This window comes from Euprymna scolopes, chromosome 44 (genome assembly GCF_053919585.1).
Source record: "Euprymna scolopes isolate OS-2025 chromosome 44, ASM5391958v1, whole genome shotgun sequence".
Classification (NCBI taxonomy): domain Eukaryota; kingdom Metazoa; phylum Mollusca; class Cephalopoda; order Sepiida; family Sepiolidae; genus Euprymna; species Euprymna scolopes.
Genome location: NC_136525.1, coordinates 14,799,979 through 14,816,729, shown reverse-complemented (window position 1 = coordinate 14,816,729; position 16,751 = coordinate 14,799,979). Strand labels below are relative to the sequence as shown.

Below are 16,751 nucleotides of genomic sequence, written 5' to 3'. Positions count from 1 at the left end.
CTTCTAACATTGTTTGTTTTTATAATATTTAAACAGGGTTATTTTACCCCCCCCCGCCACCACGCCTCTAAAAACCCAGGCAACGCCGGGTACCCCCGCTAATCTATGATATAAATCTCACCTGTCTGTTTAAATGCATGTATGTATGTATGTACCTATGTCTGTCTCCCTAAAACTTTTGACAGAGGCAACAGATTTTCATGAGATCAGTATCATTTTAAAGCCCGACCCTTCGGACAACAAATATCGAAAAATTGTCTAAAAACATTAATTCCTTCACCCTCAACTGGGCACTTTTCTACAGGGAGGGATTGCTTTTTTGCTGATATTTCTGAAAGTCATCCCCTCTTTTTGATTGACTAGCCTTAATTTAAACATTCGTCACTTTCGGTTTGGTGATGGGCGCAATGATAAAGATGTCACTTTTTTTTTTCATGTTCTTTTCCACCTTTGCGGTACAGGTTCAAGCCTGCCAGCCTACTACCACTTTTTTTTTTTTTTTTTTGCTCAACACACCTCCAAAACCCTGGGCAACGCTGGGCACCCAGGCTAGTCACACATAAAATCAGGACAAAAGATTAATACATCAGAATTATTTGGTCTCAGCAGAAGAAAGGCAGCATCCTTCAGCTGTGTTTCTGCTCCCTGGAAACATCCTATTGATGCCTAACAGGATTAAAGTGGTGCTGTAATACATTTACAACGGTACCAATTTGCCAAAACATCCAGAAGCAATCAGCTTTTGATCAATGTGGAGTTTCTCCTTATATCAGACAATTGCTATTCGATTTGGACAATGGGGAGCTGCTTTCCCCCCTTCCCACCATCATCCGGGGGAAGCGAAAACTAAAAATACTACCACATCATCGTAACGATCCCGCGATGACATCATTTAGCGTCTTCCTGTCAATCAAACCTCTTTCATTCACTTTATAAGCCTTAACCTAACACGCTAATCAACTACTCTCACTCGTGGTCGAGACGGTTAAGTAGTTGGCTTTTGTTTCCACCTCCGCGTCAAGGCTTCCGGGTTCAATCCAGTCTCCCGACCAAAGCTATTTTTTTTTCTTTTACACCTTTAAACACCGGGCAACCTTTAGTTTACCCCCCCCATACATACAGCGTTATCTTCTTAAGATTGTAGGTTCGATCCAATAGGTTTATTTATGCCATTTTTTTCCGTTTTAGTTTTTCCGATTTTTTAACATCATCTTTTTTATAATATTTAAACAGTGTTATTACTTACCCCCCCTCCCCCCATATACACACCTACAAACACCCGGGCAACGCCGGGTACCTCCCGCTAGTCTATATATATAAAAGGCAAATGCGGTACGCGCATTTTTGTATGTTTCGAAAAGGCTTTTTTCACCGACGGTCCATTACTATCGCTTAGAACTGTTTATATACCCCCTAGATAATAATATCTACGATATGGGAATGCGCGTCGCGTCTAGATTTATTTACGTTGACTTTTATGAGATTCGCGCTATTTTGCCGTGTCGCCTTTTTGTTCTGCTTTTTAGTATAAATAAAGTAACAGTAAATTCGAACGTCGTGTGTTCTTGGCATCGCGCCGGAACGTCCAGAAAGCAATCAGCGTTTGATCAATGTGGTGGAAACCTTATATCAGACAATTGCTTTCATATGGACACCCCTATTTTTTTTATGCGGAACTGGTTTTCAACCAGACAGCTTGGGGAAACTAAACCAAAACAAACTTAACTGTGGGATTGATGTTTGACTTAATTCACTTTTAACTTAATTCATCACTTTTTTTTTTTTTTTTTTTTTTTTTTTTTTTTTTGCTTTCGCCTCAAGGATTCGTTCGATCGTCCCCCCCTCCCTCCAAACTTTTTTTTGTTTTTCAAAACACCCAGGCTCTGGCGGACCGTTCGTTGTTTTTTTTTTTTTAGAACTTCTAACATTGTTTGTTTTTATAATATTTAAACAGGGTTATTTTACCCCCCCCCCCCCGCCACCACGCCTCTAAAAACCCAGGCAACGCCGGGTACCCCCGCTAATCTATGATATAAATCTCACCTGTCTGTTTAAATGCATGTATGTATGTATGTACCTATGTCTGTCTCCCTAAAACTTTTGACAGAGGCAACAGATTTTCATGAGATCAGTATCATTTTAAAGCCCGACCCTTCGGACAACAAATATCGAAAAATTGTCTAAAAACATTAATTCCTTCACCCTCAACTGGGCACTTTTCTACAGGGAGGGATTGCTTTTTTGCTGATATTTCTGAAAGTCATCCCCTCTTTTTGATTGACTAGCCTTAATTTAAACATTCGTCACTTTCGGTTTGGTGATGGGCGCAATGATAAAGATGTCACTTTTTTTTTTCATGTTCTTTTCCACCTTTGCGGTACAGGTTCAAGCCTGCCAGCCTACTACCACTTTTTTTTTTTTTTTTTTTTTTGCTCAACACACCTCCAAAACCCTGGGCAACGCTGGGCACCCAGGCTAGTCACACATAAAATCAGGACAAAAGATTAATACATCAGAATTATTTGGTCTCAGCAGAAGAAAGGCAGCATCCTTCAGCTGTGTTTCTGCTCCCTGGAAACATCCTATTGATGCCTAACAGGATTAAAGTGGTGCTGTAATACATTTACAACGGTACCAATTTGAAAACGGATACTAAAACCTACCCAATCGAAAAATGATCTAAAATGCAACATCTGCCCTTTTTCCTTCATATAAATTGATAAGAATTAATTTTTAATACAATTTTTCTTTTCAATTTTTCTTTAAAAATCACCACGAGCGGAAAACATTCCTTTTAGTTATTGTTTAACGCCTTAGAGTTAGATAAGAAAGTGGAGAGTACTGGGAATCTGGGGAGACTTGTTATCCCTCAGACTCCAGGGAATACCACAGGTTGTTCTCAAAGAGAAATCTTGACGATGACCTGTGTGAAAGGAGCAAAGTGTAGTATCTGTTCCGAAACTACACTTCACCTTTTTTGACCTCTAGATTGAGGCATTTTTTTTTTTTTTCTATCCAGTGCCCCTTTTTAGGGGAGCTGGGGTTTCCCCCACATTAGAACCGACCTTGTGTCTAACTCTGCCCTCGTGGAGAGGCAAGTTAATAGGAACATGTTTCTTTGCCTTTGAGCCAAGATCACAGTGTAGTATATGTTCTGATGCCACAATTCATCTTTTCTGTCCTCGGTCAGTTGAGAAAAAATCCTTCATGACCGAGGAAATTTTAATTTTTATTCCTATCCAGAGTGCCCCTTTTTGTGGAGCTGGATTTTCCTTACATTAAAAACCAACCTTGTGTCTAACTCTGCCCTCGTGAGTAGGCAAGTAAATAGGAACTCCTTAGCATGAGACCTTAAATTCGAGGTGATTATTTTACAGTTCAGATTTTTTTGGATGAGGTTTGATTGTTTGTATTACTCGTTTTCATTGGACTATTGTTCTCATCTTCGGTGTTATTTGTTCAACGTTTCGGTTGATGCAGCCTCTGACCATCATCACGTATGTTGGTTCCCATTCATTTTTCTTTTTCAAGATGGCGACCAACATGCCCGACGAAACTCTGAGGCTACACCGACCGAAACATTGCACAAATAACACTAAAAATAAGAACAATGGTTCAATCAAAACAAGCGATTATTTTATTACAATTAAAATTATTTAATGCAATGAACAGATTATTTAAAAAAAAATAAAATAAAATAATCTAGTTAAAAATATTTTAATTCAATTGTCTCAAATTCACTGTCAACCTTTTTTTCATTGTAATAATATAATCACCACCTAATCTTGATGTAATATTAACGAGTTAAACAATTATTTTCCACTCTTGTTGGTTTTAAATAAATTAAAATTAAAAACAGTCTCCTAAAAAAATTTACTATAATAATTAATGTGCATGAAGAAAGCAAAAGGCAGACGATGAGTTTTAGACCATTTTTCGATCGCATAGGTTTTAGCATATAAAATTCAACTTTCAAAAAAAATAAAATAAATAAAATAAAGGAAATAATCTAGTTGTTCAATTCAATTGTCTCAAATTCACTGTCGACCTTTTTTTCATTATAATAATATAATCGCCAACTAATCTTGATTGTAATATTAACGAGTTAAACAACTATTTTCCACTCTTGTTGGTTTTAAATTAAAATTAAAAATTGTCTAAAAAATTTATTATAATAAATAATTAACATGTTTGAAGAAAGAAAAAGGTTTTAGCATCCAAAATTCAACTTTTAAATTCAAGATGAGAACAATAGTTCGATTAATACAAATTACTAATCCTCATCTAAAAAATTCTGTAAAAGAAGTTTTTTTTTTTTTTTTGTACGAAACAAAAGTTTGATTGCAGACAGAGTTCTACATAGTATGAACAATTCAATGGGGAGCATATATTTTTAATGAGGGAGGGGGATCACCCGGTATATATGACAAATAAAGGATAAAATAAATCCGACGGTATGAGATGCAATGGAAAAGGGAAGATATATATATTTGTACACTTGAACATTAGCGGAAATCTCTATACAGGTATTTTGGTCATCATCTCACTAGGAGGAAAAAAATTTGATAGAAGTGAAAATAATATTAATGGCGAAAATAAAAAGCAATGGGGGGAGGGTCTTATATATATATATATATATATATATATATTAGACATTAAGAGGAGATTATAGATAGATATATAAATTCCCGTTCACATACACCTTACAAGATAAAGATCATGAGTGCGACGACCTGGGTTCGCGCCTATGTCGGAGCACGTCACTGATGAGATGCAGTACATCAAAACCCACTTTGGGTCTGGCGTTGTCCGTTGTCGATGCAATTGCTCGATTCTATCTAATTCTGGGTTCTAGCTTTATCTTGTAAGGTGTATGTAAACGGGAATTTATATATCTATATATATATATATATAATATATATATATTACATACGCACACGTTTTATTATCTATGACCGTATTTTTCTGTTAAGTTACATTTTTGTTTCGGCTACACGACCGTTTTTTGGGCGTCATGTAGCTTCCTCAGACTTTTAAAGAAATGTTCGTTTAGACAATGTAATTCACTAAACGAGTATAAGGCAATGAAAATGGTACTGTGAGAGACGGTGGGGAAAAAAAAATAAAAAATGGAGGGAGGCAGTCAGTTTCCCAATTCCTTTGGCACAAAGAAAGCTTTGGAATCGCAATAGAGACAGATTAAAAAAAACCTTTGTGCCGGCAGAAGGAATCATTAAAATGTTAAATCTTTGACCACTTCCCTTGTTTTTTGTTTTTTTTTTTTGTTTTTTTTTTTTGTTTTTTTTTCCTCCCACGTAGTGCCATTTTAATCTCGTACTTGTTTATTGAATAAAATTGTTTGTTTCAATTGTCTTTTGGCATCTTAAATATATATAAAAAGATTTTCGCGATTAATATTATTTTCACTGCTATTGATTTTTATCCTGACGAGGTGATAGCTGAAAGAGCTCTGGAGAGATTTCTGCTAATGTTCAAATGCGTTTATAAATTTTGTACCTTAAGCTTCATATGGCGTCTAAACTTTTGTAGGAAGCAAAAATAAAATGCATTTCTAATTTAAAAAGCGATTTATATAATCAAATGAAGAAAAAATAATTTAAAAATTAAAAGAAAAATAACACATTCATTCGACAACTTACATTCTTCCCACTTGGCATCTTGTCTATGGAAAATGGCTGATAAGTATTTAAGAGAAAAAAAAAAGGAAAATAAAAAAAACTTATTTATACAAGAAAGACAACTTTCAGGAAGGGTGCGTGTTTACATCAGTGATATTTTAAACCACCCCATTTCAGATGAAAACACGACATACTTACATGCCATGGTGAAATTTGTATAAATTTTTTTTTTTAATTTTGAAAAATGGTCCTGTAAATGATTGTTCCTATTTACAATGCCTCCCCACGGGACAGAGTTAGACACCAGGGTCGTTTTTTAACGTGGAGAGAAGGAACAAGAATAAAAATTGTCTCAGTCGTGAAGGATTTCTCCTCCACTGAAAGAGAACGAGAAATTGAAGTGCAGCATCTGAAGAACAGATACTACACTTTGATCTTGTCCCGAAGGCCGGTTTAACTCTTAACTGTAAATGATTGTTAGAAGTATTAATAAAAAAAACCAAAAAAAAACACGATTACATTCCCAGATAACGTGTTTAAAGATGGCGGACCCTTACTTTAAGTCAAGGGTCATCTCCTTGTAATTATTTTTCTTGTCAGATCACTCTGGTTCCCGTCAGATCACCGAAGTTAAGCAACATTGAACCTGGTCATTGCTAAAATGGGTGACCAATTTGGGAATTCCAGGCACTGTATGTAGGAGGATATCAACACCTCCCTGCAAGAGTTGCAAAAACCTAACATCGTCATCTCCCCTAATGGGCATATACATATGACTGGGGACCGCTTGTGAATTTTATACTCCAATGGAACTTCCTTCTTTGGAGGAAGCCGGTTAAACTTGAATAGAGTTAGTGCCGTCTTACACGCGCAGAATTATTTTTCTACTAGGACATTTTTCGTAAATTTTGGAATTTATTCTTATTTTCCCATGATATATAAGTATGTAATAATGTTTTCACATGAAATGTGTTAGTTTAAAAAGATCACCAATGTAAACAAGTATAATATATATATATATATATATATATATATATACACACACACACAACAACAAACATCAAGGAATCAGTCATTTTCATATCTAGCCATACACATTTCTTTAAAATCACAAAACCCCATAGCTAGCTTTTCTGAACACGCTAATCATTTTTTTTTTGAGTAACCAAAGAGCAACCGTCTTATCTGCCATTTTGAAAATAATCTAAAAAGGAAAATAACTCAATAATTCAAATTTGCAAGATTTGTTGTAACAACTATGATTTCCCATTAAATGATGTTCTTTATAATGATCTCGCAACAACATTTTGAAAATAGTTTGAAGGAAGAAGGGAGATAAGTTTAAATAATTCAAATTTGCAAGCTATTAAAAAGCCATTCTTAACATGAGGAGAGGGAAGGCATTGGAAAAATTTAAATCCGAGTAAAAATGATTTTCTTTATAAAAACTACTAGATCAATGTATATGATTTTTGGAATATGATATTTTCGTTTTATCTGTACATCACACATTTCTTTACTTGTTTTTTTTTTTTTTTAATACGGGAGGAATTCTGAGCAAGAAACCTATTTTTCTAACTATTTAAATAAAATTTTATTGAAAAAATACTGTAATTATATATCAATCGTACATCAAATTAGAATTGATTGAGGGTTTAAAAAAAATACCTAACATAAAATTTAAAGCTTATATATTCATGATATATAAAGATTTGGTATCCGTCCGAAGTGAAATTATACTATTATTATCTGTTAATACTCAATTCCGATTACTATTTCAGACTAATGTACGAGATGCCTTAAATAAGTTTGCAGATTTTTTGGGATACAGGCATTTAAAATTGTGCGTAAATTCTTGAAAATTCAGTATGTTATTGCTATACATCTTATGAGATGACTAATTTTTATGATTTCAGGTTCAAATGAACAGCTACAGCAGGAATTGGAATACACCCTACTAAAGCCTGATTGTCATAGTTGGTGGATTTCAAAAATGCAATCTGGATGTGAGGACACTTTGGAAGAACGATATGCAAAAAAATTCTGTTGGAAAAAATACCATAGGAATGTATGGAATGCTTTAGACTGCTTCTAGACCATCTTGCATGGATTGAGCATCAGAGATTCAAGGAAGGCAGGAGTGTGAGGGATGATGGGAGGAGTAAAGAAATCAGAACACCAGGGTTGATTGGTCAAATACAGAATTTCATGGACAAGGATCGTCATGTGTCTATAGAGACAATGAGTGCACAGTTTGATGTCAGTGTGGGAACTGTACACAATTATTTGAAAGGAACCTTTGCCGACTCTACCTAACTCCTCCATCAATTTTGGGTCTAAACACTTGAAATTTTAGATGTAGGTTACCTGGACACGAGTCAAACTTTAAAAAAAAAAAAAAAAAAAAAAGAAGATATATATATATACACACACACACACATAATATATTTGGTAATGGTGCATAAAGGAAGACCCTAACTTTCAAACACACCGAAAGTTGGCGCCCATGTCTCAGTTGAGGTATGGAAGCACAGAATCGATACACTTTTCAATTATATTCGTTTATTTTTTTTTCTTATAATAAAAATATATAAAAATGTACATTTTTTTATCAATTATTTTTTTATTTTTTAATCGCATATCTTTTCAAAAAACTATGTTTATTTAAGTTAATGTTATATATTTTGTCAAACTATTTAGATATTTTAAAAATATATTTATTCACAGAAACATGAAAAAAACTATGAATGTCACATTTTTTTCAGTTTTAAAAAAGGTGACTGTGCAACAGAAAATAGTTTAACAGTTTAAAAATTAATATTTCACATATGTTGAAAAAACATTAAATTCAAACAACGTAATAAGTATGAATCCAGTAGATGATATTGCCGAAACGTAATAGATTACACAGGTTTAAAAAAAAAAAAAAAAAAAGTTATATTTAAAAACACAAAACAGAAATGTTTGTAAAAATATATTAACAAAAAATTTATAAAAAATACGTAAACTTTTTTATCAGTTATTTTTTTTAATCACATATCCTTTTAATTATATATATAAAAGATATGCCAAAGTTGCTAGGAAGATGGTGGGGTCCTTCTACCACTCCAGAAGATATCTCACTACTGATGCAATTCTCTATCTGTATAAAAGCCAAGTACATCCAAGGATGCAGTTCTGCTGCCACATCTGGGCAGGAGCTGCTAAAAGCAGTCTATCCTACCTTGACAGAGTATAAAATAGACTTTGTGGCTTAGTGGGGGGATGCCCTTTTCTCTTCCCTGCAACCTCTCTCCCACAGAAGAGACATTGTGAGCCTGTCTTTGTTTTATCGTTATTTCCACGGCAAGTGCTCGTCTGAGCTCCAATCTCTGGTCCCCTCTTCGCCAATCTTTTACGATAAACACCCGTCTAGCTGAAACCACTATCATTAATTTTTCCCACTCTTTATCTGTGCCTAAATCAAAGTGTAGATTCCATGAGCAAAGCTTCTTTCTTAGAAGTGCACGACTGGAACTCTCTTCTGTTTGCCTGTTTCCCACCTGACTACAACTTGGATGTCTTCAAGTCCAACATAAACAAATTCCTGATGAACCGTCCCCTTAAGTAAGACACTCTATCAAATCTCCAATATTAATGATTTCTACTATCCCATTGATTACTGTATACGCAGTAATCCTTATCCCCGACTGGCTTCCGGGCCTTGATAGGTGGTGACCTCTATGTAAAAAAAATAAATAAATAAATAAATAAATAATTGATAAAAAGTTTACGTATTTCTATATGTTTTTATTATAAGGAGGTGAAAAAATAGACATAAGATATATTTGAAATTGTATCGATTCTGTGCTTCCATACTTCAATTGAGAGACACGTTAGGCTCTCCCTTTCTGCACCATGACCATATATTTTAGACAAATTGAAATTATAAAAAATACAAATAAAAATTACATTATCAGTTCATCAAAAGTTCAAGCTGGGGATATGAAAATATTTATTTTCTTATTCTATGGAGTTTCACAAATTAGACTTTTCTATTCACAATAAAAGTGAAGAATTACTAGTTTGCATGAAAACTTTGAAAGTTCTGAGTGCAAGGACTTCTAACATCTATAGTCAAAACTTTTTTTTTTTTTTTCGGAAATATTTTAAAATTTTGCAGAAAAACAAAAACTTATTTTACTTTTATTTTACAAATTGATAAAAGAAAAAAAAAAAATGAACACTCATAACAAGAAAACACCAACATTGGAATGATTTGAATTAATATTTCTCTAACACGTAAATGTTATTTCGTATCAGTACAACGATCTTCAGTTCTTTCTCAAGGGTTATTTTCTGAAGTTATTCATATTTTTATTTTATGTATGTGAGGATGTGATTTGGTGAAACCTTTTGTTAATCGGAGATATCGTTAAATTTACATTTAATAGTCCTGCAGATACCCCCTACTACTTTTTCTTTATCTCAATTTTTTTCTTTTCATCAATTTTTTTATCAATTTTTTTTCTTTTCATCAATTTTTTTTCAAATTTTTTTCTTTTCATCGATTTTTTTATCAATTTTTTATCAATTTTTTTTTCTTTTCATCAATTTTTTTTATCAATTTTTTTTCTTTTCATCAATTCTTTTTTATCAATTTTTTTTCTTTTCAATTTTTTTTCAATTTTTTTTTATCAATTTTTTTTCTTTTCATCAATTTTTTTTTTATCAATTTTTTTTCTTTTCATCAATTTTTTACTGAAGAGAAAAGTCTAATTTTTGAAATTCCATGGAATAAGGAAATAAATCTTTTCACATTTCTTATTTGAACTTTTGATGAACCGATAAAGTCATTTTTATTTTTCATTATTTCAATTTGTCTAATACACATATATAACAAATAAATGACAAATTTGATGATGTTGACCACCTTACAATTTATTCCTTCAAGTATGTTGATATGCACAACTTTTGACAGCATCTGTTTCGTAGCACATTCATTATTATATCAATCAATGAATTTATTCTGCCCTTAACTCCTCAGAAGAAATAGCACCTATCAACCCATCAAAAGAAAATGAAATGCACATGGGCATAACTACAAAATCTGAAAATTGGAAGAGAAGTTGCAATTACCCTTTTTTGATGTTTGTATGTCTGCCTAAAACTTTCGACAGAGGCGACGGATTTCCACGAGATCGGTATCGTTTTGAAGCCCAACTCTTCGGATGACAACTATCGAAAAATTGGCTAAAAACATTAATTCCTTCACCCTCAACTGGCCACTTTTCAACAGGGAGGGGTCTCTTTTTTCATCGGTATTTTCGAAAGTCTTTTCAATTGAGTAGCCTTAATTTAAACCTACGTCACTTCCGGTTTGGCGATGGATGAAACGACGAAGATGTCACATATTTTTTTTTTCATATTCTTTTCCTCTTTCGTAGTACAGGTTTGTGCCTGCCTCCTACCACTTCTTTTTGCTTACAAACACCTCACAACGCCCCGGGCAAAATTGGGCACCCAGGCTAGTCTATAATATAAATCTCACCAGTCTGTTTAGATGTATGTATGTCTGCCTAAAACTTTCGACAGAGGCGACGGATTTTCACAAGATCGGTATTGTTTCGAAACTCAACCTTTCGTACAACAAATATCGAAAAATTGGTGAAAAACATTAATTCCTTCACCTTCAGCTGGGCAGCTTTCTACAAGGTGGGTTGCTTTTTTTTTTTTTTGCGCAGTCATTTTCGCAAGTCATCGTATCAGTTGAAATGACTTTACTAATTTCAACGTTCCGAACTTCTGATCGCGTCATGGAGTAGGGGTAAGACGTCAGGTTTTCTTTCACTTTTTTTTTCTGCCTTCGTGTCACGGGTTCAAGCCTGCCTGCCTACTACCACTTTTTTTTGGAGGCTGGCGCTCAGCACACACCTCCAAACACTCGAGCAACATTGGGCACCAAGGCTAGTTGATTGATATAATAATTAAATGAATGATTTTGTGCTATGAAACCGATGCTGTCAAGAATTGCGAATGTTAACATACTTAAAGGAATAAATTGTAAGATGGTCATCATCATGAAATTTGGATTATAGAATTGTCATTTATTTGTCATATGCTCTGTAATTACATTGAGCATCATAAATTAAGGGTTGGTAAAAATAAAAAGTGAAATATAATTGAAAAAAAAAAAAAAAAAAAAAAACATTTCTATAGAAATAAAATATATAATTATTTACTATAATAATTATTAAATACCTACAGACACTAGTGTTTCATCCTTGCGAGAATCATTAGTGCAGGGTATCATGATTACTGGCGGTCAGGAGATTCGAACCTGGCAACAGCCAATGCAAGAAATATTGTTGAAATTTAAATATTTATTTATAAATGTCTTTAACGTTTGTCAGAGTAACCTAATGATTATAACATCATGATTTTCATATATATATATATATATATATATATATATATATATATATTCTAATGTGCTGGATTTCTGAACTAATAATGTAATTTTTATTTTTCATCTTTTAATTTGTCTAAAATGAACACCCTATCTACATCTAATATTGAGCACCTTTTTATTATGATAGAATCTAATCTATAATATAATTCATGATACTGTCCTCCCAGGCATTATCTCTTTCATTGAGGAGGGGAGGTGGACAGTGTAGTATATCTTTGTTCATTACATACTGGCAGGACCCGACGAAATTTCACAGCGGCATCTTTCCACTACTATATAAATCTCACCTGTCTGTTTAAATGTATGTATGTCTGCCTAAAATTTTCGCTTTTTTACCCCTCCTCCCTCCCCGGGTTCCTTACTACACCACCTAAACATCCGGGCAATGCCGGGCACCCTCGCTAGTATAGTATATTATATATATATATATATATATATATATATGCAATACACAATGCAAAAAAAAAAAAAAAAACAAAAAAAAAAAAAAAAAACAATCTAATAAATGATTTCAAAACTGAACCTATCAATCAATCATCATTGGTTATTTTCTCTTTTTGCTATTAATTGAACAACAATAAATGGAAATGTCCATTGTTTCTAAGACATCATCATACACGCATCACCCACACATCAAATAAACGGTATATACCAGCACGGTGCATGGGCTGTTTGCTAACTAAGCCATACAAGAGGAGTTTCAGCCTACGACGATGTTTTAGTTTTGAAACCCCAAATTACTAGCAGCAAGACATTTAGCAAAAACAAATACCTTTTCAGCAAGCGAGGAGTTGACCTGTCAAAGGTAACAAATTGGATCAGTGCAATGAAATTGAAGGTAAGAAGTATTATGGTGAAGAGAGGTTAGTGCATATATAACTTTGAGGGAATAATGATTAAAAAATTTAAAATATTTAAAAAAAATTTTATGATTAAGAAAAAAAAAAAAAAAAAATTCTTCAAACTAAAAAATAAATTTTTTTTTTTTTTAAATTGAAAAAAAATTATAAAAAGAATAATAAAAAAAAAAAAATTAAAAAAATAAATTTTTTTTTTAATTTTCCAAAAAAATTTCCCCCCCCCAAAAAAGAATTTTATTAAAAAAAAAATTCATTAAAGAGACAAAATTAAAAAATTGTATTAAAAAAAAATAGTAAAAAAAAACAAAAGAATAATCAAAAAATGAAATCAAATGAGGTTTTTAATTAAAGATTTTAAAGAAAATAAAAGTCAATCCCTATTTAAAAATTTTTTCATTTATTTATCAATCATTTTTTTTTTTTTTTTTACAAAAAATAAATATGATAACACTGATTTTATTTAAAAATAAAAGTCAATCCCTATTTAAAAATTTTTTCATTTATTAATCATTTTTTTTTTTTTTTTTTTTTTTACAAAAAATAAATATGATAACACTGATTTTATTTAAAAAAAAAAAGAAAAAAAAGTCGCATGGTTATCATAAATTGATTTTTATACAAGATCATCTGCATCCATACTACTGTTATTTTTGAATAGCTCAATGAACACTGTTCTTGATATGATCAACATGGTCCATATGAATGGCTGGCTAGAAGCCCTTAACACAATGTACCCTTTTTTTGGGGTAAAAAAAGGAGTCAAGGAAAAACTTTACTCTTAGAAGCTAACAAGTTGTTCTTAATTTGAAGGACGACTATAAGAAATCATTTCTGCCATTCCACAAGAGTTTCTAAGATTAATTGATTTGATTCTCAAGCTGTTTTGAGAAAATATAGGCAAATGCAGGTGGGCAATTTGAATAATAATAGTTTCACACCATGTATGTTTTTTTTTTTTTTTTTTTTTTTTTTTTTTTTTTTTTACAAAGGAATCACCACTTATCAAGGCTCAGAGGCCGCTCGAGGATAGGGGTTAATGGATATACATTAGTCAAAGTGATTATAGCGTTTTTAACATAGATATTGGGATTTTTGTAAGTTGGATTATATAGGGGTACGGTTCGATTTTTTTTGTTTGTTTGTTAATATATTACAAGATTTTGAAAACTTTCTCCATAATTACTGGATTCAGCATTAGATAACCTGAAATGGGTTGATATGCTGTAAAACAAAATACAAAAGTTCTCTTAGTACAGAACAAAATTGACTTTGAAATCTAATGGGAAGTAATTTTTTCTCTTCACAGCAAACCCCTTCTCACACAAGAGACATTTCTAGCCTTTCTCTCTTTGTTCTATTGTTGTAACCATGGAAGATACTTGACTGAGCTTCAATCTTTGATCCCTCCTTGTAAGACATTCAAAGCAAGAACTCGTTTTTTATCGCATCAAAAAAAAAAAAATAAAATAAAATAAATAACTTTCCTTTCTCCTTCACGTTGCCTGGAATTAAGCAGAATTTCCATAGGCTTCCTGTCTGTGGAACACATTGCCGCAGAGGTTTCCCATCTGACTACAACCTGGATGTCTTCAAGTCCAACATAAACAAATTCCTGATGAACCGCCCCTTTAAGTAAGACACTTTATCAAATCTCCAATACTAACGTACTGTACATGCAATATAACCTTTATCCCCGATTGGCTTCAGGGCCTTGATAAGTGATGACTACCTTGTAAAAAAAAAAAAGAAAAAAAAGATGGCAGAAGAATGAGTGAAATTTACTTGGCCTCTGAAAATCAGAGACAACTCCTCTAAGAGAAGGAAAACTGAACTTGATATCCTCCGCCTTATATCCATATCTTTTTTTTTTTTTTAATTTTTTTTTTTACATAGGCATCACCACTTATCAAGGCCTTGAGGCCACTCGAGGATAAGGGTTAAAGAGTGTACAGTACAAATTGGACAATATAGTAATCGTTAGTAATGGAAATTCAGTAAATTTGTTAACTTATACAGAACGGCTCATCAAAAACTTGTTTACGTTAGACTTGAAGACAACCATATTGTAATCATCTGGAAAGCAGGAAAACAGAAGACAATTCCATAGGCGTGCAGTTCTAAGAAAGAAGCTTTGCTCATGGAATCTACGTTTAGGTTTAGGTACAGATAAAGAGTGGGGGAAATTATTGATAGTGATTTCTGTTAGACGGGTGTTTCTTGTGAAATTTTGGCAGGGGGGGGGGCCATAGATTGGAGCTCAGCCGAGCACTTGCCATGAAAATAACGATAAAACAGAGACAAACTCTACCAATAGTAAAGGCTTCAGGAGTCAACCCTGAGGAAAGTCTGGAGTTCAGTAACTCTAAATGCAGCAATAGAACTATGTACATTGGCATTTGTTTTCTGAATAGACCATTCCAGCAATGTGAAACCTGTTGTGTGGGTAACAATTGATGCTCTATACTTATCTAAGTCTTGCATTCTAAGCACAACTCTATAATCATCTGAGATTGAAGAATGCCAATGATATAAAATATATACAGAAAAATGGAAAAAAAAATTATATATTTATCAATCATGTAAGGAAATCGTGCACTGTCACACAATTGGAGCTCTCATTCGATAAGGTTTACATTGAATTTACAGAGAAGTATATAGCTGATATCGTAGGGTTAGAAGCCCTGTCAGTTTGACAGTAGAGTTTCAATCATGGCTTGAAGTACTTGTGCCTATCGCCATTTGCTATTAAGCATTGCTCATTGGGTAAAAACAATTCAAGCTCTCGAGCAATTGACAATGTTTACATTGAAATTTTGTATACATTCAGCAGGAGCTAGATGATAGCGTAGATGTTAGAAGCACCAACTATCAGCTCAGTGGTCGAGTTTCAATCCCAGCTTGAGGCAACTGCTTGTCTAGCTGAACTGAAAACACAAATCAGTCCATCTGCAGATGACCTATTTTTTCTTCATTTGGAATATCCTTTTAACCTATGCATTTCTGCATTATTAACTTTTAACAAATTGATTTCTTCCATAATTATCAGTTTTCGATTTATGCGTTAACCAACAAAATTATAGCTTGTGTATGGATACTATTTTGTTGACTACTTTCCTACGAGGATAAGTGGCATTCTTTGAAACTCCTTGGAATAGGGAAAATTTTAAGTTTTCAACTTTTATTCCTTGTCGAAAAATAAATTGTTGTAAATTCTAATTAACACAGTTTAAATTGAATTCCTATATGTTAAGATTATGAGGAAATATAATTTTATAGTGTTAAAAAAATTTTTGTAAAAAGAAAAAATTGTAATAAGAAAAATATTGATAAAAAGAAAAAGAAAAAGAGAAAACTGATAAAAGAGAAAACTGATAAAAGAGAAAACTGATAAAAGAGAAAACTGATAAAAGAGAAAACTGATAAAAGAGAAAACTGATAAGAAAACTGATAAAAGAGAAAACTGATAAGAAAACTGATAAAAAAGAAAACTGATAAGAAAGAAAACTGATAAGAAAACTGATAAAAAAGAAAACTGATAAGAAAACTGATAAAAAAGAAAACTGATAAGAAAACTGATAAAAAGAAAACTGATAAAAGAGAAAACTGATAAAAGAGAAAACTGATAAAAAAGAAAACTGATAAAAAAAAATGATAAAAAAGAAAACTGATAAAGAAAACAGATAAAAAATAAAATAAGAAAACTGATAAAAGAAAATGATAAGAAAACTGATAAAAATAAAATTGATAAAAATTGATAAAATAAAATTGATAAAAAGAAAAAAATTAATAAAAAATTGATAA

At 32.5% G+C, this 16,751-nt stretch overlaps 1 protein-coding gene across 3 annotated transcripts in view; it reads right to left on the bottom strand.

Moving 5' to 3' along the window:
• Positions 1–16,751, bottom strand: part of LOC145268701 (trafficking protein particle complex subunit 8-like) — a 194,679-nt gene that overhangs the window by 156,871 nt on the left and 21,057 nt on the right. The window contains exon 4 of one of the 3 annotated variants that reach the window (XM_080124237.1): positions 12,863–12,886. The exons of the other annotated variants lie outside the window; for them this stretch is intronic. Coding sequence (XP_079980363.1) covers positions 12,863–12,886 — 24 coding nt within the window. The remainder of the gene's footprint in view (positions 1–12,862; positions 12,887–16,751) is intronic. 3 annotated transcript variants of the gene reach the window in all.